The 26,312-nt window shown below is 40.3% G+C and overlaps 1 protein-coding gene across 1 annotated transcript in view; it reads left to right on the top strand.

Annotated features, from left to right (window-relative positions):
• MSRB3 (methionine sulfoxide reductase B3) overlaps nt 1-18,595 on the top strand; it is a 155,472-nt gene extending 136,877 nt beyond the window's left edge. The window contains exons 6-7 of the mRNA XM_024737239.1: nt 9,818-9,915; nt 18,370-18,595. Of these exons, the coding sequence (XP_024593007.1) occupies nt 9,818-9,915; nt 18,370-18,534 (263 nt within the window). The 3' untranslated portion in view covers nt 18,535-18,595. The remainder of the gene's footprint in view (nt 1-9,817; nt 9,916-18,369) is intronic.
• The last annotated feature ends 7,717 nt before the right edge of the window (nt 18,596-26,312 follow it).

Raw genomic sequence — 26,312 nt, 5'->3', positions numbered from 1 at the left:
ATGCCCGTCTGATTCTCCACTGCCTTCTACCGATGCTCATCCATAACCTTGCTGCCTTCTGTGTTCTGCTGACTTTCACATCTGTATCTTTAGCCAGGGTCTCACTTCTGAGCCCACATAGCTCTCTGCCTCCTAGATAGTTCCACACTAGACTGATTTTGTTATTTTCCCTGAAAACACGTATGACGAGCGTGATCCAGCTGGTCATACAAGCTGGACACCTAGTCATAGTCTCACCCTGCCCTTCCCCTTTGGTCCCCCACGGGTACCACAGTCACCACAACCTGAATTATGCTCTCTTAATCTCTCTACAGTCTTTCCCCTGCTCCACAATCCCACTGCAATCATCTTCATTTACAACTTCGAAACTTCTGTTCCTGTACATAGGCTTCATCTGATAGACCTGCTTTCATCCGCCCTCTTATCCCTCACCCTCCAGCCTGCTTCCAGAGCCATCTTCCTAAAACACAAATCTGATCATGTTACTAGTCTGCTTAAAAGCCTTTAGGTGATTCCCCCATCATCATGCCATTCAAAATATCCGTGGCAACAGTGCCACTGCCATTTAGAGCTACTGGGTTACTTGACAACAAGATAGAAAAGCAAGGTGACTAGTAACCAAAATAAAATCAATACTTGACTAGTACATTGTGCTTAAATTTTATTAGCATTTATTATCTTTTTTTTTTTTTTTTTTTGCGGTACGCGGGCCTCTCACTGTTGTGGCCTCTCCAGTTGCGGAGCACAGGCTCCGGACGCGCAGGCTCAGCGGTCATGGCTCATGGGCCCAGCCGCTCCGCGGCATGTGGGATCTTCCCGGACCGGGGCACGAACCTGTGTCCCCTGCATCGGCAGGCGGACTCTCAACCACTGCGCCAACTAGGGAAGGAAGCCCAGCATTTATTATCTTCATGGATTTTTAGAGTCTATAGATTTATGCTAATTTTTGTATATATTCTAAACTCCTTGCCTTAACTCTCATTTTTATTTGAGGTACTGCTTATTAAAGCTGAATGAAGCACAGGGCGAATGTTTGACGAAACCAATGGTTTTATTTTTGTCATAAATAGGAAAATGTTTGATTTTAGGCAGCCTGAGATTCTAATAATGGGACCGTTGGAGAAGGAGGTATAATCCCAGCACTCTTTAGCTCTGCAGTAAACAACATATATATAGCCATAATAATATAAAGGCTGTTTACTAGTTTTCAATTAGGTGGAGGGAGGATCAGGGCACTAAGGAGAGTCAAAAGATATTAAGTTATAGGATAGTCATGCATTCGTTCAATCATTAGACAGTTCTTTACAACATCTCTTATGTCAAAGGCACTATTTTATTTTATTTTATTTATTTTATTTTTTTACATCTTTATTGGAGTATAACTGCTTTACAATGGTGTGTTAGTTTCTGCTTTATAAAAAAGTGAATCAGTTATACATACACATATGTTCCCATATCTCTTCCCTCTTCCGTCTCCCTCCCACCCTCCCTATCCCAGCCCTCTAAGGTGGGCACAAAGCACCGAGTTGATCTCCCTGTGCTATGCGGCCGCTTCCCACTAGCTATCTATTTTACATTTGGTAGTGTATATATGTAGTAAGAAGGAAAGAAAGAAAGGGACGGAGGGAGGGAGGGAGGGAGGAATGGTGGGAGGAAGGAAGGAAGGAGGGAAGGAAGGGAAAAAGAAAGAAGATAAAGTAAAATAAAATAAAGTAAAATATAATATAGTTATTAAGTTAAAAATAATTATTAAGAAAAAAAATTTTTTTAAAAACGGACGGTTAGAACCTTAGGACAAATGGTGGAAGCAAAGCTATACAGACAAAATCTCCTATAGAAGCATACACATACACACTCACACAAAGAGGAAAAGGGGAAAAAATCATAACTCTTGCTCTCAAAGTCCACCTCCTCAATTTGGGATGGTTCGTTGTCTAAAGGAGGGAAGGAAGGAAAGAAAGAACGAAGGTAACGTAAAATAAAATAAGGTTATTAAAATAAAAAGTAATTATTAAGAAAAAAAACAGGACGGATTGAACCCTCGGAGAAATGGTGGAAGCAAAGCTATACAGACAAAATCTCCTATAGAAGCATACACATACACACTCACACAAAGAGGAAAAGGGGAAAAAATCATAACTCTTGCTCTCAAAGTCCACCTCCTCAATTTGGGATGGTTTGTTGTCTAAAGGAGGGAAGGAAGGAAAGAAAGAACGAAGGTAACGTAAAATAAAATAAGGTTATTAAAATAAAAAGTAATTATTAAGAAAAAAAACAGGACGGATTGAACCCTCGGAGAAATGATGGAAGCAAAGCTATACAGACAAAATCTCACACAGAAGCATACACATACACACAAAAAAAGGAAAAGGGGAAAGAATAATAAATCTTGCTCTCAAAGATCACCTCCTTAATTTGGGATGGTTCGTTGTCTATTCAGGTATTCCACAGATGCAGGGTACATCAAGTTGATCGTGGAGCTTTAATCCGCTGCTTCTGAGGCTGCTGGGAGAGATTTCCCTTTCTCTTCTTTGTTCGCACAGCTCCCAGGGCCCAGCTTTGGATTTGGCCCCGCCTCTGTGTGTAGGTCGCCGGAGGGCGTCAGTACAGATATTTTTCACTCCACGTATCTGAGATTCACTTGGTACATTAATTCATTAATGACTCCTCCTGCTGGTGTTGGGGGGTTTCCTGCAGAGACGGGGGGGTGGCTGTGGCTCACGGTGGGGACAAGGCCACTGGCAGCAGAAGTTCTGGGAAGTGCTCCTTGGCGTGAGCCCTCCCAGAGTCTGTCGTTAGTTAGCCCCCCGACGGCACTATTTTAAATGATTGGCAATACAGTGATGAACAAAACAAACTCCCTGCTCTTACTGAATTTACATTCTAGTTCAAGAGGCAGCTGTTACCAAGCAAGGTTTTAAAAGAATATTACTATTCAAAAATTGGAAAGGGGAAGGGAGGGGAGACAGTGTAAGTATTAATCTTCATCATGCACAAGAAAGAGTCATTTTATAGTTTATAAACAGCACTATCCAATGGTGGAAATGTTTTATATCTGGGGAAAATAATGGTGGAAATATTCTACATCTGTTATCTGTGTTGTCCAATATTGTCCCTATTAACTACATGTAACTGTTGAGAACTTGGACTGTGGTGAGTGTGACTAAGACACTGAAATTTAAATTTTATTTAATTTTAATTAATTTAAATTTAAATTGTAACATGTGGCTGGTAGCTACTGTATTGGACAGCACAGATTTAAATGAAGGAATCAAGAGATAGCAGCATATGCATATTTTTTAGAAATAAATGGAAAACTATTAAAAATGGTTGTCTACAAGGTGGGGAGAATTGAAAGGGAACATTTCACTGAGTCATCTTGCACTGTTTGATTTTCTACTACATGCATGTATTTGGTTATTACTTAAACTTTTGGGTCTTTGAGGGGGAATAGAGAATCATCCTTTTAAAAATGAGATAAAAGTTATACTTGAAGTGTCAACTGAAGTGAATAACTGGGCAAGAATCAGAGCTCTAAGCTTCAAACAATTCTTGTTAGCAGGGGGTCTTCACAGAGAGTTTTATTATTTGGCTTGAGATAGCTAATAAAGTAAATATCGGTTGGTGAGGTTAACATATTCTGGCTTCAGAGAAACTAAAAGCTACAAATTTTGATGTATGGTCCTAGAATTATAGAGCTGTAAGAATTGCTATCCACACAAAATTATAGATGTGTAAGTCTCCAGCTTGTCTCACCAAAACCATGCTCAAACATATATCATCATTATTAAACCATCACTCAAGCCCAGGTGGCATTTGTTGTGCTCAAACTTATTTTGCATTTGAAGACAACGAAATATTTGTAATTACATTTCAATTAAATGAATTCTTGGTCATGCGTAGTTTCTGCTATGTTTTACTGATGGGTCATGTAGCCAATTTACTGGGGGTATTTTTATCTGGGGGTTGAGGGAGGGTGTAGGGGAAGGGGAAGCTGTATAGCAGTCCTTGTTAAATTAAGAGTAAGGGAATGAGGGCCACTTTTTCTAGACGTGGTACAGATGGAATTGGCTTCAACTTGTTTATAATCTGTTGTTAATTTTAACAACTTGTTTTGAAGATTTTTGAGAGGAAGGAGGAAAAGCCTGGTATAGAGAGCTGAGAAAGTTTTTCTCAAGAGGCAGTTGGAGTGGAACATTTTAAATTTATGAACACAACGCTACTTTTGGAGAGCTGTGTCACTATAAAATTCTGGGTTCAAGTAGACTCAGAGCAGCTTTATTAAGCTACATTATGAGTGAGAAGGAATAATTCCTTCTACTGCAATCTAAAAAAATCCATTCTAGTGTAGGTGGTAGCAAGCACCAAGGATCTACTCTTAATCTCTTACTCTTATGTTCAGATTTGCTTCACATTATACCAGCATATACCACATATACCAAGTTATGTCTGCAGATTAATTTGGCCTGATGGTTGGATAAAATTGAAGCAGAACTGTCGTATTCCAACTTGTCGGCATTAGGTGTAGTACCTATAGTTATTTGCTATTTAAAGATGAGAATTCTTAGAGAGGAGAACGTGTTTATTGAATATAAGATATTTTTTGAAAGATACTTTACATTTATTCCATATCATTTTTAGAGGGTAAGTCCAAAGGGCAAAAATTAGAGAGAGACAGATTTCTAACACTTTGAACTCTTCAAAAATGGAATAGCCTTCTTGTGAATTAGTGAGTTTGCTTCTGTTTGGACATATTCAAGCAGATCACAGATGATTTTGTGCCAGAGATGTTGAAGGGGGACTTTACATCAGGCCAGATGATTTCTACCTTCCCTTCCAACTCCTAGGATTCTTAAGATTCTCTAATTTTAGGTTCATGAGCTCAGTGAGAGTTATAATCATTATAACACTTCCAGACGATACTGGAAGCCTATTTCTCCATTGTCAAGCATTCAAATACATTTGGTGGTTTAATACAATGTATACAAAAACTGGTCTGAGTAAATAAAATCTCACACAATTATATTTTTTTCAAATTTAAGAGTTGTTAAAAGTTTAGTTCAGATCATATTTCTGCATATATGTATGCGATGACTAATCCCAGCCTAAAAGCTAAAAATACAAAACTCTTATCGAAATCAGGTGTGCAATAAACAAATAAACTCGTTCATTGCTTACCTGAGAGTCAAGGAAATGTGGCAAAGACAACTATATATAACAAGCCAATATTACAGTCTATCTACACAGTAACTCATCTGCTCCTTCCATCTTTATAAGGTGAAAAAATGAGTTTAAAATTTAAAGCAGAGACAAGATGTATTAACCTGTAAAAATGGTTCTTCAATTGTGTGCCTTTAAATTAATAGAAAAAAGAGAAACTTAGTATTAAAATAGATAAATTATATATCACTATGTTTATGTAGTAGTTGTAGCCAAGGTCCCTAAACAGAATATTGTCCAGTGGTGCCAAGGGGGTCGTAATAGTATCAAGAAGTATTAGATTCAGATTTCAGGTTCTGGTTGAAAAAAAGATAATATTTTATTTGTTTTTAAACTAAGCTAAGGTCTTAAACTAAGCTCCTAAAATCAGAAATATTCTTTAACAGCCACCCTCCAGAGTTGAGGGGAGTTTTTGGAAAAAGGAGACAAAAAAGCATGGAGAAAGATAACATTTTCTAGAGAACTCTGCTAATATTAGAATTAAATGTTTTAATTAGATAGTAATTTACTTGCTTTCTTGTACGTTGTGTCATCTTCTCTAGTTTGTGTTGTTATAGTTCTGCATGTGAAATAACAAAAACATAGAATATAAGATAGTCTTGATAATAATAGACTAAAATCTAAAAGGTACAGTTTATGTTCTTGGAAATAAAATGACAATCAGCCCATATCCAGCCTTTTCAAATAGAAGCAAAGGGATGTACTGGGGGTAGGGTGAGTCAACGCTGTTTATACAGGTTTTCACATGACTTTTCTTTTAAAAAGTGTATGGAATACATCCAAAACAAATACTGTTTTGTTAGATGAGAAGACCAAAAGGGAAATCCTAGAGAAAGGAGGATGGATGATCTTTCTTTAATGTCAAAACTGACAAAAACACATCCCCTCCCCCGCACTTTGCTCAAGATAATTTTCTCAACAAGACCCAGATTGCTTCAAGTCTTTGCCTATCACCCTTTGAAGCACTTTCCTTATTATTAGGAGTGGGGGCAGGGTTTCCTTTGAGGATTTTTACAGCAGTGAAGAGTTCCTCCTTTAAATACTTTCACATGATGAGGGAATTCCGCTCTCAAAGTGCTGTCATCACTGTGGCTTCTCTGTCATAAGACAATTTATTCTTGGGTAAAGGTCCTTCTTAGTTTGTCAATAGGACTTACCTTTCCGTTGGATTCTCTTTCTATAGAGCTTCTCTTTTTCTGAGAGATATAGCAAAAGAACTCAACATTCTCCTTTGTTAACCTTATTGATGAAGTTGACCGTGATTCTCTTTTGAAATGTGTTCCATACAGGAGGTTATAGACTTCAACATGGCTCTCCTTGTCAATCTCCCACCAATTAAGATGTGGGTGACATATCCAATATTGCATCTTGAAAACTGTATTCCTTCTACAGTGCAAAGGGACACTATGAATTTTGGGATGTTTGGTGTCTCTTCCAGGGTTTTTTTTTTTTTTTTTTTTTTTTGCGATACGCGGGCCTCTCACTGTTGTGGCCTCTCCCGTTGCGGAGCACAGGCTCCGGACGCGCAGGCTCAGCGGCCATGGCTTACGGGCCCAGCCGCTCCACAACATGTGGGATCTTCCCGGACCGGGGCACGAACCCGTGTCCCCAGCATCGGCAGGCGGACTCTCAACCACTGCGCCACCAAGCAAGCCCTCTTCTAGTGTTTAAATAGCACCATGGTAAACAACAAACTATTCAAGTGTCAAAACAGTTTTCTCAGAAACATTGAAATCTTCTGAGAACCTTTACTCCATGTCATCCCACATCACCCTGCTCAACTCTTGAATGTGGTCTCCTGGAAAATTTTATAAATATTTAATTCATGGATGCAAAATGTATAGCTGTATGGTTTCATAGCTCATTTGAAAGCAGTTCCTTTCCCTCCCCAAAATCTTTAGTAGGCAGTGATTCACAATTATTAGGAAAGAATTAGAATTAAGAAACCCCAAATAGAATTGACAGTTTTCTCAATATTATTGCCTAAGGGTGTGCTTCTAAGTCTTCCTGGCTGTTTTAGATAAATGAATAAAAGACTTATCTATATCCCAAGCTACATTACATGATTTATATCATTACTCTTGGACTTTCCTTTGAACAGTTTGGTCTTTAGAAAGTGAGAGAATAGGTATTGTCGGGTACATTCATTATCCGTTTCCACCTAGAAGCTCTTAAGTGCAACAGTGTTATCTATCAACTAATCCAGACTGGCCGTAAACATATTTCTTAAAACCCTCAGCTTCCTTCCTGCCAGAGTGTTCAAATGACTGACCTCTCAGCCTTTCACTGAGGAAAAAAGTGGAACATAAGAAGAGAGCCCTAGACTAAATCAGAACACTCAGATTCTATTTTTGGCTCTGCCACTTCCTGCCTGAGTAACATTGGCAAGTAACTTGTCCTTCTGCTCCTCCATCCCTCTCCCCCAAAAACCCGGTAAAGTGAGTGATGATGATGATCATAGATGATCGTCAATGTGTTTTTACTACCTCAAATAAATAATAAGGTTATTTCACCTACATAGAGAGGCTTAATTATAGTAAATGAGCCAAAACGGAAAGTCCAGTGAGAAAGTAGCATTGATATTCCTTAATCTGGTCTTGTAAAGAAGGAGTATGATTATATTCTTTCCTTCTTCTATGGGACTCTGTGGTGTACTGTAATTATTCATCCCACTTTCTTATTTAAAGTTAGTGGAAAATCCGTTTAATAAACATTTCAGCTGTGCCTTTGTGCTGTACACCATGGTAGGCTGTGAGTATACTCAGGTCAGCGCTTTCGAAATGCTCACCAGCTAAGCAGGGAGAAAGCATGAAAACAAATCACAAATCTAGTGTGATGAATAGAACAAGATAAGTATACCTAAGATGCAGAGGTAGCATGGGAAATACATATATATTTCTCCGTACCTATTTTAAATTCTAGAAATAGGAAAATGTGGATGTGGTGGAGGGAGGGAGGTAGCTTTAGGGTAAACTTAAAATAAAAACAAAAACTCCTAACTCTTTACCTGTTTACTACTGAATCAAATATGTCCCGTCATAATATTAGTTGCTATAAACTGTAATCAAATGAGTTAAGACATGGGAGCTTTAAAAAACAAAAACAGAAACAGAATGTTCTCTTTCTTTTCATAGATAAATTATTTTTCAATGTCTTGAAGCATCACCACTAAATTTCTCTTTATCAATGGGTACTTCTGTCATTGAACAAAGAAGAGCACCTAAATGTATCAAGTAATCATTAAAAACCAAATACTATAAGCCAGACTATATTCAGATTCTCTTTGGAATTTAGAAAATGGGGAGAAACAAGTTTTCTTAAGGATACTGATGTTTCTTAGCATAATTAAGTTTTGTGGAATATTATCTTATATAGACAGAGTTAAGGTTTTCCTGGTGATCTGTAGCAATCTCGAAGTCAAATCAAAGAATTGGAAAGTGTTTAAACTCTGGATGTTAAATCTAGCACTACCAAAGCTATGTTGTTGCATAAGGGGGGGAAGGGGAGCTTGGGGGAGTTTAGTGTAAAAACTTGGCCTGAGCTAATTTGTTTTGTTTGAAACTGGAAATCATATTGTGGAAATTTGCATTCTGTTTTCTTTCAAAAGGTGTATTAACACAAGGCACTCAGTTTTTAAAGGGCTTCCTCCTTTCTATAGGAAAAATTTGGCTTCTGAAAAAGGAAAAAAGTTGCACAAGCAATTCAGCAACATTGCACCTCTTTCATCATTTTGAGGATACAGGCTTCAACTCAGTAACTCCAGACATATTTTCTGGAAACATGTAAAAACATGCCCATAAGTACTGAACATAAAACCTGACTGTATACCCATAAACATGTGTACAGTCTTATGGTCTGCTTACCACTGGGTTTCTTAAAGCCATGTGCATATTTAAAAAATCACTAGACTAAATGAAAATTGGAACAAGATGCTATTTGAGAGAAGGCGCTACCCAGAGATGCCTGAGGAACACTGCTCTGTGACTCTCCTATGAAGTAAGCAAGCCTCTTGCCCATCAATAGATAGAACCTATGCTTTCCAGATAACCCCTATCCTGAGAAATTAGATTAAGATGGAAAAAACAATTTAAAAAAAATATTTTAACCATCCAAACTGAGTACTAAAAAAACCTGGTTCCTAAAGAAGCATGGAATAGTTGAAAAATTAACAGCCAGACCAGTTGGATTGTGTTTTGGAAAACATCACACTGTAAAACTCACAGTGCTTCAGGACCGTGCCCAGTGACTCTGAAGATAAGAGAGAGAAGAGGAAATGGTGATAGAGAGCTTCATAAGTTCAGGGATGTGCTAAAGAAACTACTGGAAGGTCTAAGAGAGTCTCATGAAACATAAAATCCCAATACAACTGTAATCTGAATGTGAGGAAAAGGTTATTCTTAAAAAAAATAGTTGCATTCTTGCAAAATATATTAACCTTGAGTCTTCGACCTTTTTTTTTTCAGGTTGAAAAAGTTAAGCATGATTCATATACTAAAGATTTCCATTCTATGCTTAGTATTTCTTTTAAAATTGCATTCTAACCCAAGGATGTGTCTCTCTCTCCTCTGTTTTGGTTCTTGTGCTTGCTCTGTCCCAGGTTGGCCTTCATTCCACGATGTGATCAGTTCTGATGCGGTCACATTCACAGATGACTTTTCCTATGGGATGCACAGGGTGGAAACCAGCTGCTCTCAGGTCAGTTAATCTCACCTGAAAATCCAAAATGATGCTCACTCTGCATTGCAAGTACTTTCAAGACTCCTGGTTGTACGAAATATAGCACCTAAGGCCAAGTGACCCATCACAAAAGGGACAAACACAATGAAGTCTCTATCAAGTCCTAATGACATCTCAGTCTTGAGGAGTTTAGCAAGTCCACTTAAATGTCAGTCATTGGCTTCAACACTATTAAACAAAATCATTGGGAGGAAAAATCATCTTCAATTGACTTAATACAGTGGGGAATGGGTCATTCTTAGGGCATGTGAAGATTTCATCACATGGCCTCACATAATCTGTTCACATAATCCCCCTCTCCCTGCAGTTCTGTGCACTCATTGTTCAGTTATAATACCTCTAATGGTAATGATCCCAACATGGTCAACAAAGACCCCAGAAACAGCTCTCCTTGGGTGGATGTGAGGAGGGAGGTTGGAGAGCGGCAGAAGGAAGAGGAAGTTCAGTGGTGGGCTGTATGGGAGCAGAGAGGGAATGTGTGATAAGGTAATTCCTTCTCTACTTCTCCTAGGAATAGGCCTATCCTCATTTCCAAGGATGTTCTAGTTAGTTCCTTCCACCCTGCTCTGACTGAACTAGTGCTGGATCTAAGGGGGAAAATGAACGTGTGTTGAGCAGAAGGCAAAAGTATAGTTAATCTGTCATCCCAATCAAGAAATTTGAACTTTTGGGGGTTTTGTGCTTAAGCCCAGAGACATAGCCAGAACCTTCTAGTTCTAGAGCAACTGCACATTAGATAGTCTCTTCTAGTTCTCTAGAACTAGGGCAACTGCACATTTTATTCTAGAGTAGGTAGTCCTGCCCTAATTTGCTTTAAATAAGTGAAATATAAAGTCTGAGTATTGTGGCACTGGAACTCATTGATACTACAGAGTGTTTTGTTGGGGGCTGTCTCTTGTACAGTACATATCAGAGGTAGAGGGGGCACAATCAGGCAGCTGTGATAGCAAAGGGATTGCCACGTGGGCCTCCCTCAGCCTTCTTCCACCTGACCGTTAACCCCCTTCATCAGGCACATGAGTTTTAGGGAGTAGGTAGCATATTTACTACCAAGTAGGGAAGGAGATTGGTTTGAACCTAACCACCTGATGAATTCCTGTTTTATTTTTTCAAAATAAGGCTGGCAAGTTAACTGTCTTCTAAGTATGAGGACCACTCTCTCCCTTGAAAAGCAGGCTTTATATTTTATCCAAGTCACATTTTCAGTTCACTCTTGTTTCTCAGATCTGAGTCTGAGCAAGATGGTGGTACTTTTTGATCCTGGGTCTCACCCCCAGAGATTCTAATTTAATTGGTTTGGGTGAGGCCTGAACGTCAACATTCTTAACAACTCCCCTGGTAAATGTTCACAATAACCTTATGACTAGATAATGTTATTCTCTCTCATTTTACACTTGAGAAAACGGAGGCACAAGGAGTGCAATTACACTTGTGTAGATATTCATAGATTGAACTGAGACTTGAATTTGGGCAGTTAGCTCCAGAGCTCTTTACGGTGCTCAGTTGGATAAATAAGTAGATAGAGGGGAGGTAGGTAGGTAGGTAGGTAGATAGGTAGATAGATAGATACATGTACCACAAAGAGTCATATTGAAATAAGAAAAAAAACAAAAAAACCCAAATCCTCTGATCCCTCAGCAGTTAAATTCAATTCAGTTTTGGATTCAACTGAATTTTTATTGATTTTTGTTATAACTGCCACAGAAGCAAATTGTGAATATCTACCCAGGAATCTAAAATACTTGACAAAAAAGTGAGGTTGGATGGTACACAGTAATTTGTAACTTAGGTACATAGTACTTAGTAAACCTCTCTTAAGGCTAATGGTTGTTTTTTTCTTTCTTTGTTTAACCTGCCTTAAAGGCTGTTATATGACTGCTACTTTCCTCTTCACTCAGAACCCACTTTCAAACATTGAGTTCTATGAAAATCAGATAAAAAAGGGACAGAAAAGGTGGGGCATAAGATAATACCTTTCATTCAGGCCCTACTCTGATGTCTTTACGACTAATTCTTATAATTCACAGTTAGAATATACTTCCTCCTTTCTCTGTGCCAGCCACTGAGGTAACACCAGTGGGAGTCAAGACAAGACCATTAGGAAGACCAGAGGACTTCAGTGGTCACAGAGACTACAGTGACCAGAGGAATGAAACCCACAGACTGTGCCCAAATTAGGCAACACTCATAACAGATACCAAGCTAACCCAAGCATAGCTCTCAGCCCTTTGGTTAAAGGCCTAGGTGACTGTTACTATTCTTTGGTCCTTTCCTAACAGTTGCGTGAAGAACTAACACTGACTGACCTACTCCATTTCAGCTTCTTTTTCCACCACTTTTATTTCTTACATTAGAAAGTGACCCTTTCTTAAATAAAACTCTTAAATTTAAAGAGAAGAGGGAGGGATATTTGTTCCACTTCTTTCTTAAATTTAAAGAGAAGAGAGAGGGAAATTTGTTCCATGAACACATGTATAAACAGGCATGCTTTGAGAAGTAAGTACCATGTAGAAAATAATTGGGTTCCAGCCCCAAAGAATATGTTTGCTGGACTCTTTCCTGTGTGGACAGAGTGGACATGTCTGCCCCACAGTGCACTAAGAGCTCACTAAGCTAAAGTGTTCTGGGTGTCTTTCCTTTCAGTTTCTTTGTCTTCTAATTTGTGTTTGACACAGACATTTATTTTCCTGCTGTATTATATTTTTCTTTAGTTTTCTCTTGTCCATTTTCTCATTCATCCTTTTTATCTTGACTCGAGGGAAAAAAACTGATTTAATGGTTTCCATACTAGAGTAACCACTTGTATCTTATTTCCTAGTTTCTCACCCTTAACACTATTTTTCATTATCAGTTTATCTTCTTTTACCTTCTATTCTTTCAGTTTAGGAAGTCTCTTCTCCTACATGCAACTTCTCCCATCTTTTTTTTTTTTTCTTTTAAACTTTTGGATGGTGACATGGTATGGCAAAATTGTCTGGTTTGCTTCTCCTCTTTCTAAAATTCTTGTTGTATTTTGAATTCATATGGTTTGTCCTTTTTCTGGACTGCATTGCATGAAAGGGGTTTGTGTTATAAAGAATCTATTAGATGTTTTCAGTATCTTAGAGCCATTCTCAGTTGGACATGGTATGTGGAATGCTTCTTTCTTATGGTAAAGATGGAGCATCTAAACACGTAGACCCTTTTACTGCCAACTTACACAAATAAACTGAGCTTCTGTGGATGGAACCAGTAGACTCAACCTGCTTGCCTGGCAATATGGCGATATTTTTTTTTTTTGGTGTATGGGTCTCTAATTCTTGCCTTAATACTTAGGATTCCTCTCCTTCTCCTTCTCCCCTCCCCCATCCTCCCTTCTCCTCCTCCCCTGCCCCTTCTTCTTCATTGTGATATGGATCACACCATGAAGTGAATTAGGCCTCATATTTGGGTAAGAATTCTAAACACATTGGGAGCTGTACCTACCACCTCATTATACTACACTGTAGTTTTTCCATGTGTCCAGTGACTTCTTTTTTTTTTTTTAATTTTTTAAATTTATCTTTGGCTGCGTTGGGTCTTCGTTGCTGCACATGGGCTTTCTCTAGTTGCGGGAATGAGGGCTACTCTTCGTTGTGGTGCGCGGGCTTCTCGTTGCAGTGGCTCTCCACTTTGGTGGGCGTATGTATCTTCCCCCTGGCTGTAGCAATTTCCTCACAATTTTCAGTTATAAAGAATTTTTCTTAATTTCGTTTAATTCACATTTTTAGTTAGCGATAAAATATATTGCTTCTATTCCACTTTCACTGACTACTATGAGTAATTGCTTGACAGCTTCTTCCTAATCCTCCAACCCCAGCCTGTTAGGCAACACTGTCAGGAATTTAAATTCAGTGCAAAGAGGTAAGATTTGCATGGTTGAAGCTGTAGTTCAGTGAAGTAAGTCTCTCCTGGAAATACTTGGGGAATTCTTCCTTCTTTAGATCAAAACTCTACATCTGCAGCAAATGGGAGACCAATAAATCACTTAACTTTTTGTAATAATCTTTGAGGAAGAACCCTGAGTTTACCCAAGTTGGACTCTATTTATGACTGCAGCTATTACTGCTTGAATCTATGGTAGAGTCCCTTAAGTTTGTTTTAGATCCTTATTAATTTGTTCTAAGTTAGCCAAATCAACAGAAAGGTAAATATCCACCAATACAAAGTATTTTTCAAGAGTTAAGCAGTTTTTGGGCTTCCCTGGTGGCGGAGTGGTTAAGAATTCGCCTGCCAGTGCAGCGGACACTGGTTTGAGCCCTGGTCCAGGAAGATCCTACATGCCGCGGAGCAACTAAGCCCGTGCGCCACAACTACTGAGCCTGCACTCTAGAGCCCACGAGAGCCCGTGTGCCACAACTACTGAGCCCGTGTGCCACGACTACCGAAGCTTGCACGCCTAGAGCCCATGCTCCACAACAAGAGAAGCCACTGAATAAGAAGCCTGCTCACTGCAGCGAAGAGTAGCCCCTGCTCACCACAACTAGAGAAAGCCACGCACAGCAACAAAGACCCAATGCAGCCCCAAATAAATAATAAATAAATAAAATTAAAAAAAAGAGTTAAGCGGTTTTTGGTAAAACCCCAAACCTTATTAATCTTTTGCAGGTGACAACTCATATATTGCTGATGATTAAAGACACCCATGTGTTACAATAGGATTTCAGACTCACAGCCCCTCTTTTTCTTGATCTTTCAGTAAAATCATAATGCTAAACTGGTGACTTCACAATCATTTCCTTGGCAAAAGATTAATATCACAAGCACAGAGGAAAAGAGCCCTACTTACACACAAGTGTCTTTGATAATGATGGGAGAAAACAGGATACTACTGGCAAAGTAAATTGCTTTCCTTCTTAAAACTCTTTTCTCCTTCTCATCCTGCCCCATGTGCCCAAGTGTAAAAGCCCTGCTTTGAAACTGCTTCATCTTGTAGATCAAACACTTAAGAGAAAATGATAATGATAAAACCCCAAACATCCTAGGAATAGCTAGCTGGGAGAAAACCTTCCAGGACAGTTGGAAATATATCAGTGCAGAAATATGTAACTGTGTTGAGTGCACTATTTGTATTTCTCATGCACACAATTGAGAATTGCAGTCAGATTTTAAGGAATTATGTTAAATTTGATGCTCAATCACTTTTCTTTCTTTTGAGGGGGGTCCTTTCCCTTGGTTCTCTACAGGTTCTTTAGTTGCCAGTTTTTCTGAGTGAGAGGCTTAGGTGATAAAGGATTCCCGTGGGAATTTAAATTATTTCTTTTGAACAATGCTTATCTCATGCTTCCTCAGAATAAGAGCTGGAAGATTCAGTCATAGTTTGTATTTTACCTGTAAAAGAAAGAAATACATAACCATTTTAAAACAACTTTCAAAATGCACACCAAAGATCGTACCCTGAAATAAATCATTAAGAGCAGGTTTCAGAGATTTCTTCATTGGGCAGCCAGTTTGTTTCAGTTACAACCAGGTGTGCTGAGGGATCCCAGCACACTGCCAGCTGGCTGGGGCCGGGACGCGGAGCTCGCAGGTGGCTAAAGAAACAGTGCATCTGTGACAACTTTCGTTCATCACCGTAGCCTTCCACCAGGGTTAGAAGCTGGAAAGAATGGGCTCCATGGGTGTTCCCCTCAGGGAGGAGCCTTCAGGGATTGTGCACTTTTAAAAGAAACCAGGTACTGGTCTTTTATGGGAGGCTAGGTGCTCCTGGGAGGAAGCAGAAATGGTACTGTGTGGTTAGGCTTCCTTCAGACAAACGGCCTCACAACTTTGCAGGCAACCGGATGGGCATGTATGTGGTGGCACAGATCTAAATGAACACCTTGCTCCTCCCTCAGTTATGTGAGCCTGGAGTGAATCTTCCAGAACACCTTGTGCAAGCATGATGAAGCTATCACTATTGTTTTTAGGGGACCATTACCATTTCTGAGGGTTTCCCTACCCCATCACCAACCCAGATACTTATCTACCAATGATCTTCGTTGCCTTTTCCCCACTATAATTCTTCTTCCTCATCCCGCTCCCTTTTTCTGTTGCCTGGGTCTAGAATCTGTGTTTTTCTTATTGAAATGATTTGTTTCATTGATCCAAATGAAACTGCAGGCCGATAACCCACTCAGTCCAACAGATTAAATTACTCTAATCTGGATTTTTTTTTTTTAATGATTTGGGAAATGAATGATTTGGGAAATACACACCACAAAATGGCTTCAAGTATACCATTGCTATGCTTTATCTTTGTAGTAAGGTAAAGAGAACTGTTTTCTAAATGTGCTCAAGATGATGAATAAAGGCAATATCATTTATTTTTGCCCAGATAGCTGTATTCTCTCATTAAAAAAAAAAGAAAAACCAAAAGTACTATCTGAGGCTTTTATGTGAAAACGCCGCCTCTCAGATGCCAGGTGATTGAAGAGCCGGAGCTGCACATGAGATCAATAATGTGCATGCGTGCTGGTCACCGAGAGTTCCTGTTGGCCTGCACGCTGACTCTTTTGGCAGGCAGAAGTAGGTGCTTTCCTGTGTCCACTGGGTAAGCATGTGTATTTTTACTGGTGCATCTTAGCTGCTGATGCCTGAAAATTTGGTCTCCATTGTTTATAGAAAGGGAAAGCAATCTGAGCTGTCAGCCTTGATATTACCTAAACCTGCATAAAATGTGGTAAAATAAGGCAAGATTTGTTTTTTAGGCCTGTTTCATATTTTCCAGGCAACAGATCAAATCAGTTCAGGGTTCATTTTTAGTTCTTTAATAAGCTGACACAGTATGTTGGCAGTAAAATAAGAATGCACTTTTCCCATGGAAGTGCCCTCTAGTTGAAGTTGCTATTTGTGCTATTCATTAATAACTAGAGAACCCTCGAAAATTGAATTTAGTACTTTCTATGGGGAAACTGAGATTCTGGTTCTTTCCACTGTAATGAGCACCATCCCTCACTTCTCTCTCATCGTCTCCTATTTTCCTTCCTTGCAATGTATAAGTGTTTTATACACCAAACAAGCTCAGTGAGAAGAATTAATGAACCATCTGTATGTCTCTTCTCTCACGTTCTTGCCTAAGTCTTGACTCCTCCATCTGCTTGAGATGCTCTCCCCTGGATATCCTCTCCTTCACTTCCTCCAGGTTCTTATCCCAAAGCCAGCCCGGAAAAACCACCCCTGGCCACCTTACCTAAAATGTCAGCCCCCAACCTGTGTCACTTTCTGGTTTTCATCTTCGTTTTTGTTTTGCTCCTTAGTATTTACTTCCACCTACTGTGCTTTACGGTCCCTAATTTCCTTTGTATTTTCCATCTCCCCCACTGGAATGTAAGCTCCATGAGGCTACTGCCTGTACCTCCAGAGTCTGGGACAGTGCCTGGCATGTAGCAGACGCTCCATAAATATTTGTGAAATGAATGAACGGGGGTCATTTGCCCCAGGCTTTGGTTTCTTTGTTACGCGACGAACGATGTGTTTTTGCAGCCTGTTTGAATGTGGAGCACTAACGTCCCCATACCCTTCAGCCCTGTTCCTGCTGAGGAGGGTGGGGGACAGGTAAGTGTGGCCTGTGCTCTTATCTCCTGGAGCTGAATCCAGCAGCAGACTAGTTAGTGCGGGCTCTGTTCAGTGAGCCAGGCTTTTTGGAGACACTTTCTCTGGGCTGGATTTCTCTTAACACCGTCATAACCAACCATCCCTCCTTCTGCCTCTGTCTGGACTCTCTGCCTCTCCTCCTTCCCCAGCTTTTTGGATAGTCAGTAGCATGGAATGAGCTCGACAGCTTATTCCTCCTCCACATGACCCAGTTTGTGCAGGTAAGGCAGACCGCATGGCACTCCACCTGTTGGAGGCCAGAAAAACCGATTGTGTGGACTAGTGACATTTCCATTTTGCCCCACTGCAGTCTTGGTGACCGTGACATAAATCTGTTGAGTCTTGCTATTGCTTTGCTGGGTTCCAGGAACATCCAATGCTCGTCTGATGTTAAGTTTTACTGCCCATGAAAACAAACGTCACCTCCGTCATGGCCAGTTAAACAGTATCTTTTACAGTGGACTTCTGCATATCTGAAAGCCACCCATCCAAAGCCAAAAGCAGTGCCAGAGGTCCAGATCAACTCAATTCATAAAACTACTGCAGTCATTTTTCAGCTGGCTGAGTGGCTTCACAGATCAGAAGATACAGTGGCTCCTAAATGATTTCTGATATGCACAATTCTAGTGCTTTTTATTCTCAGCACGTGGTGCAAAACCTGCCAGAAACCATCTTTGCAGCTATTGACAGGCAGATTAGAAATCATCCATGATGGCTTCCATCATTTCTCTATAGGCCGGTCATCCATTTAAACTGCTGTTCCCCTCAAAGCCGGCTTTGTAGATGCTGTTGACTTAACATTTTGCCCTTCTCTTGCAGTGCGGTGCTCACCTCGGGCACATTTTTGACGACGGACCTCGTCCAACTGGCAAAAGATACTGCATAAACTCTGCGTCCTTGTCTTTCACACCTGCAGAGATCAGCGACGCCAGTGGGGACAGCGCAGGGGGCAGCCCGGCCCAGGGCGACAAGACAGAGCTGTAGAGGAGTTGATGGAAACAAGTGTACTTAATGCACAGCTTATTAAAACTAATTCGAGAGCGTCTATCTCAGATATATTTTTTCAAAAATAGAAGAGCAATTTTATGCTATTGATATTTTTCTTCCTTTGCTTAAACAGAGGCCCTGGCCATCAATGCATTTTGCTATTGACTAGATCGGGAACTGTTTGTAACTTTAGTGAACCTCAGAGGTAGCTTTGTGAAACTTCTTCACGAGCCACTTACATAGCATTTGGCATTACTTTCTTCGCCTACATAGCTTCTTTCGATTTTTTTTTTCTCCTTGCTTAATAGGCAGAAGGTGCTTGGTCTTCAGACATGAAAATCAAGATCTCCTCTGCAGTGCGGAGACCAGGGCTTGGTGGGGCAGGGTGTTGAGACCTGCGAGACACACGGCCTGGAGGCATTTGTGCAGATCCACCTAAGATAAGGGTGGAGCGATGTCTTGTGAGACTTCTCAGCTTTGTGGAAAGTTTGGGCTGAGGTCCTTTATTCTCCCGAAAAGGGTGTGAAGGTCTAAAGTCTTTCCTTATGTTAAATTGTTGCCAGATCTGAGGGGGCACACTGAGTGTTGTGGCAGAGAAGCAAACATTACCTCATGGTTAGGCCTTTATTTTATTTTTATTTTTCGTTGAAAACATTGGAATGTAAGATAACCGTAAAATGTTGATCCCTGTTCTGTCCAAAATTCACAAAGAAGAGCACCTGCCATTGCCTTCTGTAAGTCTGTCCCTCCACACCTCATACCAGCTGTGGCTGGAAGGGCATTTTGGTGAATTCCCTGTGTAAAGTAAAATACTGGGGACAGCACACTTCATCAAGGCAGCAGAAGTAAGAGAGAGCAGAGAAGGTTGAGGAGGAAGCCTGGATACTAGATGTCCAGTGCTCTGAAGAGCAAGTAAGGAACAGAGCCCAGAGGGGAGGGCAGGGGACCTGTGCACGGGGCAAGGTGACCTCTGGAAGGACATTGGGGCTTAAAATAGAAACAGCCAGGAGCTCACATCCCACCCTTGACACTAATCTCCTGTGTGACGAGGGACAAGCTGTCTAGCCTCTCCATGCCTATTCTTTATGTATAAACACGACTTAGAATATTTGCAAAATAATTGACACTCTCAGGGGAAAATTACTATATTGCTATACAATGAAGATCAGTGTTGTAAAATTAAACTGATCTGGTTCTAATTGCCTCAAAGGCCGAAGCCCAGGCATTTGAAATGGAAAGAAGCAGAGAGGAGGGTGACTTAGCTGATTGGTATGGAAACAGTTGGGCCAAGAGCCAGAAATTTTTCTCTGTAGCAGTATGGCTGGTTTTACTCTAAGAAGCTCCGCTCAGTTGCCGTACCACATTTAGTCTGGTGGGAAGGATGTCCCACCATCCATACGGTGGGATTGTGCACCGTAAGGTTTCTACAGCTCTGAGCAGTGGTGAAAGTATGGTTTATGACTGATATATGTTGTGTTTGTAGCCTTGAATGCTAATCCTGAAGTGTAATTTTTAAAAAATAATTCTTTTGTAAATCTTTGATAGCTTATGAATACTGACATCTTTCCTTATAAGCACCAAGACGAAAATAAGGAAGAGGAACACCTGACAATCTTAAAGAAATAATGAGAAACTAAAATGAAAAGTTGTGATCAATCGATGTCAACGTGGTCACGTCCACATCCTTCTGTGTCTCTCAAAACACCTCCTGGTGAGGCTCTTCATTGTCATGTGGGCCACAACTTTTGAGATTCCAGATGCACTATGCTCTTCTTCCCTCGGGTCCCAGATGTGTCACCTCAGGCCCTGGGGTCACTCTGGAATTCGCAAGTTTCACTCCCCTCTAGAAGTGAGACGTTGAATTTAAGACCCTTGCAGCCTCGGTGTCCAGACTATCCTAGAAGTCTTTCCCGACCTCACCAAAGGAGTCCCAACATTTCCCAGCGACCCAAGGACCCCTAAAGAAGTGGGTCTCCCAGGACATTCCTGTCCCAGTGTGCGGTCCATCCTTCGGGGGCTCACGTGGCTCCTGCTCTAGGCGGTGGCCTGCTGCGGGGTCTGCTGGACACGAGCTACAGTGTTGGGGTAGACAAGGAAGATAAACGGGGGCTTCTCCCTCTCCCCAGAGACTCTGGATTCTCACTGTTCCTCCAGTTTTATTGTGGGGCTTAACATTCCCCTCAAAAAGCTCCTCTTCTAATGCTTAGTCTGCGTTCAAGGAAAGCCAGTTTTTCTTCTACCACATTTTCCAACATCAACTTTAAGAAAAATGCAACATCCATGGCAGAAAGCAAGTGGGTGTATGCATCCTGTGGTTGAATTTCAGATTGCTTTTGAGTTTAAGTGGTATCGAATTTCAGTATATTTCTGTCTTATGTTAAAGAAATATATTACTAAAACGTAAGTGAGCAATAATGTCAGCTGTCGAGCACTAGATTTATTTTTGCAGGATATGGAGTGCAATGAACTGAGTCAATATGGCGAGGTGTATGTGATCTGTGGGAGTTATGCCATTTAACATGGGAAACGCATGGGACTTTCCCTCTCTGCACTCCAGCCCTCACTGTGCCGTTAGGAGACGCAGGTTTCTTTGCTGGTGTGTAAAAAAGTACGTCCATACACTCATGTGGAATGGATCTGAAGAAAGCAACAGTACGTATTGTATTAGAGAACATTTCTATGTGTTTAAACTTTTCACTTTATAGATGAATTTAAACTCTTAATGTAAATGACATAGCGATTTGAAAGCCTCTCCATGTTAATTGAATTGAAAATGCCTTGCTTTAAATATGGAATATGATGAAAGGGATTAGCATTTGTTCTGAAGGTCAAATACTACTTTTGCCTTAGATAGCTTTGTAAGAATTTTTCTCCAAGCAATTCAAAACTTTTGAAAAATGACATGGAATTTTCATTATAAACCCTTTTCCTATGTCTATTGTATACAGAGATTATGTAATAAAATCTCTTTATAAAAATGTTTTCCTCTCTGATTCCTAAAGACTTCTCTTATTTTTAGCACAGATGCAGAGACCATCCACTGGAGTTTGCCATAGGCTGCTCTGTTTACCTCCTTACCCAGCTGACGTGTCTGTAGTTTGTACAGAGGGCCTTTTATCTGGTGTGGACTTTATAAGCTGGAGCTCTGACAGTGGGTCTAGTCCGACTCCCCATACCCCAGGCCCCAGGAGAGGCCTCCTGGGATATGAAAGGTTGGAGGGAAGGGAAACATTTACAGAATTACTCTACTTTCACCTCATCTCAGCAGAATCTTCAGCAGCTTGTGTATGTTTTTGTGCTTAAGACATGGACTTTGGCAAGTTGCATCATGATAACGCTATAGGTGAGAATGCAGGAATGATACCATGCTGATGCCTAGGCTTAGGCTTCTGTTAAATAATTTGACAGGAGACATACTGTTGTCAAGGACTCGTCTCTAGGGAAACACGTTATGGGTTCGCCATCGCTCACAGATGATTCACCTTTAAATATCTCTAACAGAAGAGTTTCGGTATAGTATTATTTGTTATTGAAATTTTTTAGTATCATATTTTGGTTCATTTTGTTGATTTGTTTACTTTGGGAGGAGAAATGAGGTGATGAGGACTTTTGTTTCTCAGCCACTTCTTTAAGTCATATTCCTGGGATCCTAAAATTCACAGGCCAGCAACTTCATGTAGTGTACCTTAGAACAGTGCCTTCTCAAAGTGTGGTCCCCAGACGGCGGCATCAGCATCACCTGCAAACTTGCTCCAAATATAAGTTTTCTTAAGCTTAATGCCTCAGAAATTCTGGGGTAGGGCCTTATCGATTTATGTTTTAGCAGCCCTCTTTGTGATTCTGGTGTTGGTTCAACTTTGAGAACCACTGTCTTGGAACTTTCTGTGAGAAAATTTCAGTTAGCATTAATTCTAAAAGCATTTCTATCTGACCCTCCAGAATGGTTTATTTTGTCATCACTGGTTGTCTTTCTGTAGAAGTGGGTCCGTTTTCCCAAAGCTTCATGCCTTTCAGCTATTCCTGTCCTTCCTTGCCCATTTGCCTTGTTCTAGAAGACTTACTTGGTTCTCATCAAGCAGTACCACCTTAGCTCCTGTTTGCATTTATGGGTTGACCTTGGGCTGCCCCGTGGTGCTCGCCATACCTTTCTAGAACTGCAGGATGTCCAAGGCAGGGTTCATCTCAGCAATTCCAAGAACTAGAGAACATTTCACTGCATAAATTTACATAATGACCTTTCCCATTTCTTTCATTTCCTTACACATCATCATCATCACCATCATCATCAATTTTTTTTAACCTATTAGGAGATTTTTACAGAGGTGCCATGTATCCAAATCATGACTCTTTTTTGTCAGAAAACTGCCATCATTACCCAGATCGTAACAATGAAATGACTTCTAGAAGATGCTAGTATTAAAAAAAGCCTTGGGACAGGCTTACAAGCATCCTGTACTGACTTCTTACCAGTGTTTGTTGTGTATTACATAACTGATAGAAATTTAACCATTTTGATGTAGGACCTGAAAAAATGCCACATGCCATAAAAGAATAGTCTAGAAAGAACTCTTCCCATCCAATATCTCCCAGAGGCCAGCCTTGTCCTGGACCAACCTGGAAAGGGATTGGCCAAAGATGATTATAGGTTCTACACCAAGCAGCTCTATAAATCTGTCATGCCAGTAAGGGGCTTTTATGGAACCATGATAGGATAAGGCCATAGTGACCGGAGATTTAGGAACCAAATCAGATCCTCGGGCCTACCTGAGATTTTCGCCAACTTTTAGGTTGGTTACAGAATCACACTATATTGTCAGATTATGGATGCCAGAGAACCTCATTCTTACTTCAAGGTTTTCAATTCCCCTCCCTGCAGTGTCTCCCAGCAAACATACACTCACCCGTATCATCTGGACTGGGCAGGACCCCAACAGATTTTCAGGAATAAAGAGCAGGACAAGCCAATTAGTAATTTTTAAGTACTTAACCTCAGCACTGTACTGACAAGTTAAGGGAGTAGAAAGGTGTAGTAACAACTAGAAAGCAAAGTAAGAGTGTTTTGTGCAGGTCTCAGCCTATCAGTGGTAATGTTATTGGCTGGAAATGCCTGGAGCCACTTACCTGGGCCCTGGTGTGCTTCCCACAGACATCTCCCTTTTCCCAACCAACGTTACCACTGGCCAGACCCTTGTGGTTCTTATTATGGTTGCAAGACGCCGTCAGCAATAATCACCTGGAAACTTTAACAAGTGTATTACTTACAAGCCCTGGAGCATATCAGGCACACCCCAGGACACACAGTGGGGCTGCAGGTAGAGAGAGAGAGAGCATGGGCCTGGGGTTCTGCCTTTATTGGGGTTGAGGGTGGAACCCGAGGGCTTCACGGGCTCACTCTTTATTGGCACCTTTAAAACATAAGAGCTGGAATTCAAAGCTGGAAGAAGAAAGAAAAAACAAGTGGCCGGCCAGTTATCTAAATCAACCAGGACCTCTAAAGCAAAGGAGCCTCAAGGGGGGTAGGGGTGGGGAGGGAGAGTGCATGTGTTTATTCAAGACAGCCCTCTTTGAAGTGGATGCCTTGGCAATGGAAGCTTAAGTTAGGCATTTGCATCACAAAATAAAAGCCAACTGTCAGGGCTTATATTACAATCCACCCTGTGATGCCAAGGCATCATAGTCAGTGATGAGGACACTGATGGCCTAGATAGCTGATATGCTAAAAGTCAGGTATAGGGCATGCTGTAAACAGAAATTGCACATGTAAATAGGATTATAGTAGCAAAAAACATAACAATTATACAGGCAGCAGTCTGAAATCCTGTAGGCACGCATTGTCCTAAACTCGAAAGGCCCAGCCATGAAAATAGGTCAGTGATTTCAGGGACCCTGGGAATCTGTTCAAAGATTTAGTAAGATCGTGGAATATTTAAACAACTTGGGCCATCTGGTGTAAATAGGTTTGAACCTGTCCTGAGTTGGTAGATTGCTCCATATCTCATTGAACCAGTCTCTGAGTCCTGAGAATAGTTCAGCTCAGTTAAAGGGCTGTGTCTTATTTCAGAAAGCAGTGTGGCAGGTGGGTTCCCCAAGTGAGGCCCATGTGGTGCAGGTATTTGGATCAGGTATTTAATAAGAGGCATTTCTATGGAAACAAACAAACAAACAAAACACACAAAAGTTGGAGTTGATTGGAGCAGATTATAATCCCAGTTACTGAGTTCTGAAAGCAGTTGGTCAAGGAGACGTCCAGATGGTGAGCTCGAAGCGTCTTCAGAGGATGTGAGGGGAGACAGTGGCAATCTGATAGATCTTCCTGTCTTGCAGTTTGAATGTCTCTGGTGGTTTTTTGAGTGTCCCACATAACAATAGACACAAAGACTGTCCACACATGAGTGAGGTGACTTCTCTGAAGTTGATATAAAGTTGTCCCACTTTAGCTTGTATGGCTCTGGGTAAAGAAGCCATGCAAGCTAAACAGCCAATTTTAGTTCTCAATGATTCCAAGTCAGTAGGGTGGAGAGAAATTGGAAACATTAGTTTGGAGAGTTCCAGCCAGATATTCGAAGAAACAAGAAGAATTCATTATCCAGTCCAGTTTATAGGTAGAAAGAAAAAACCTGAAAGACAATTAACAGAACTAGAATCTAATATCCACAAGTATGTATTATGTTTCTATTGAAACATAATTTTTCTCTCTACAATCATCTCCATTTCTATCAAAGATAACCACAGTAAGACTAATTTGTTTGCAAATTCAGTCTAGTTTCAATAAACTTGGCCTGATTATTTACGTAAGTACAGCAAGCATAGTGATTGACCATATAGGCTCTTTTAAGTTTGTTTTGTTAGAGTCATATATAAGAAATCTGAGCCTGAACTTTTAAAATCCTCTCTAGGCTAGGAAACAAAGTCCAAAACTTGCCATCAACTTTGCCTGCAGTATCTAGAGATTTGGATGAATTCCTCTCCTCTCGAGTTTCCCCCAAATATTCTGAAGTTCCTGTACCTGCCAGGAAGTAACCTGCCTTACTCACCTGGTAACCCCTACTGGGAGCCATGTAAACAAGGTACCAGGCCAATTTTTCCAAGGGGCTTTATTGGCTCCATAAAGTCAACCTTCATTCCTTAAAGCTGTCTGGTCATATGTGAGTCTATGCGTTTCTCTTTCAAATATGACATTCTAGTCAAAGCCTTGGTAATATAATCAATGGTTCCAATTGTGTCCTGTTACAAGGAAAACAGATTCTTATTGACATGCCCTTTGTTAAAGATCTGAGAGTTCATTATAATACAGTTGTCAAGGAAATCTGATTATTTCTGTAACAAACAACATTTTAAGATGATAACTGGAATTATTACTGATACCATTACCTATCACATTTTTTAGGAATTTCATATAATTTCTGGAACACTTATATTAATAACATATATCTATACAAGGATATCCATAAAGATGGTTTAGCATTGTCTCCTATTTGACAATGCTTCCCATGTAATTTAACATAGCAAATAAGCCCAATTATTATAATGTCTCACTTTTTATAAGGAGAGAGAATAAATCTTTTGAGATGTTCCAGGGGTCCTCTGTAAAATCCCGAAGTTACTTCCAGGTCAAAAAAAGTCACTTAAAATTTGATTTTGGGAAGTTTGTCAAAAATATCAAAAGGTTGTGGACACTTGACTAAACAGGATCACAGTCATTATGAAACAATACTTAATTATCTACTTAACCAAAAGGACAAAAAATATTAAAGACAATATTACAGTTACAGCAG

The sequence above is a fragment of the Neophocaena asiaeorientalis genome, unplaced genomic scaffold (genome assembly GCF_003031525.2).
Source record: "Neophocaena asiaeorientalis asiaeorientalis breed wild unplaced genomic scaffold, Neophocaena_asiaeorientalis_V1.1 scaffold134, whole genome shotgun sequence".
Taxonomy (NCBI): domain Eukaryota; kingdom Metazoa; phylum Chordata; class Mammalia; order Artiodactyla; family Phocoenidae; genus Neophocaena; species Neophocaena asiaeorientalis.
The sequence above is the reverse complement of the archived record's forward strand: the minus strand, read 5'-3'. Positions and strand labels throughout refer to the sequence as shown.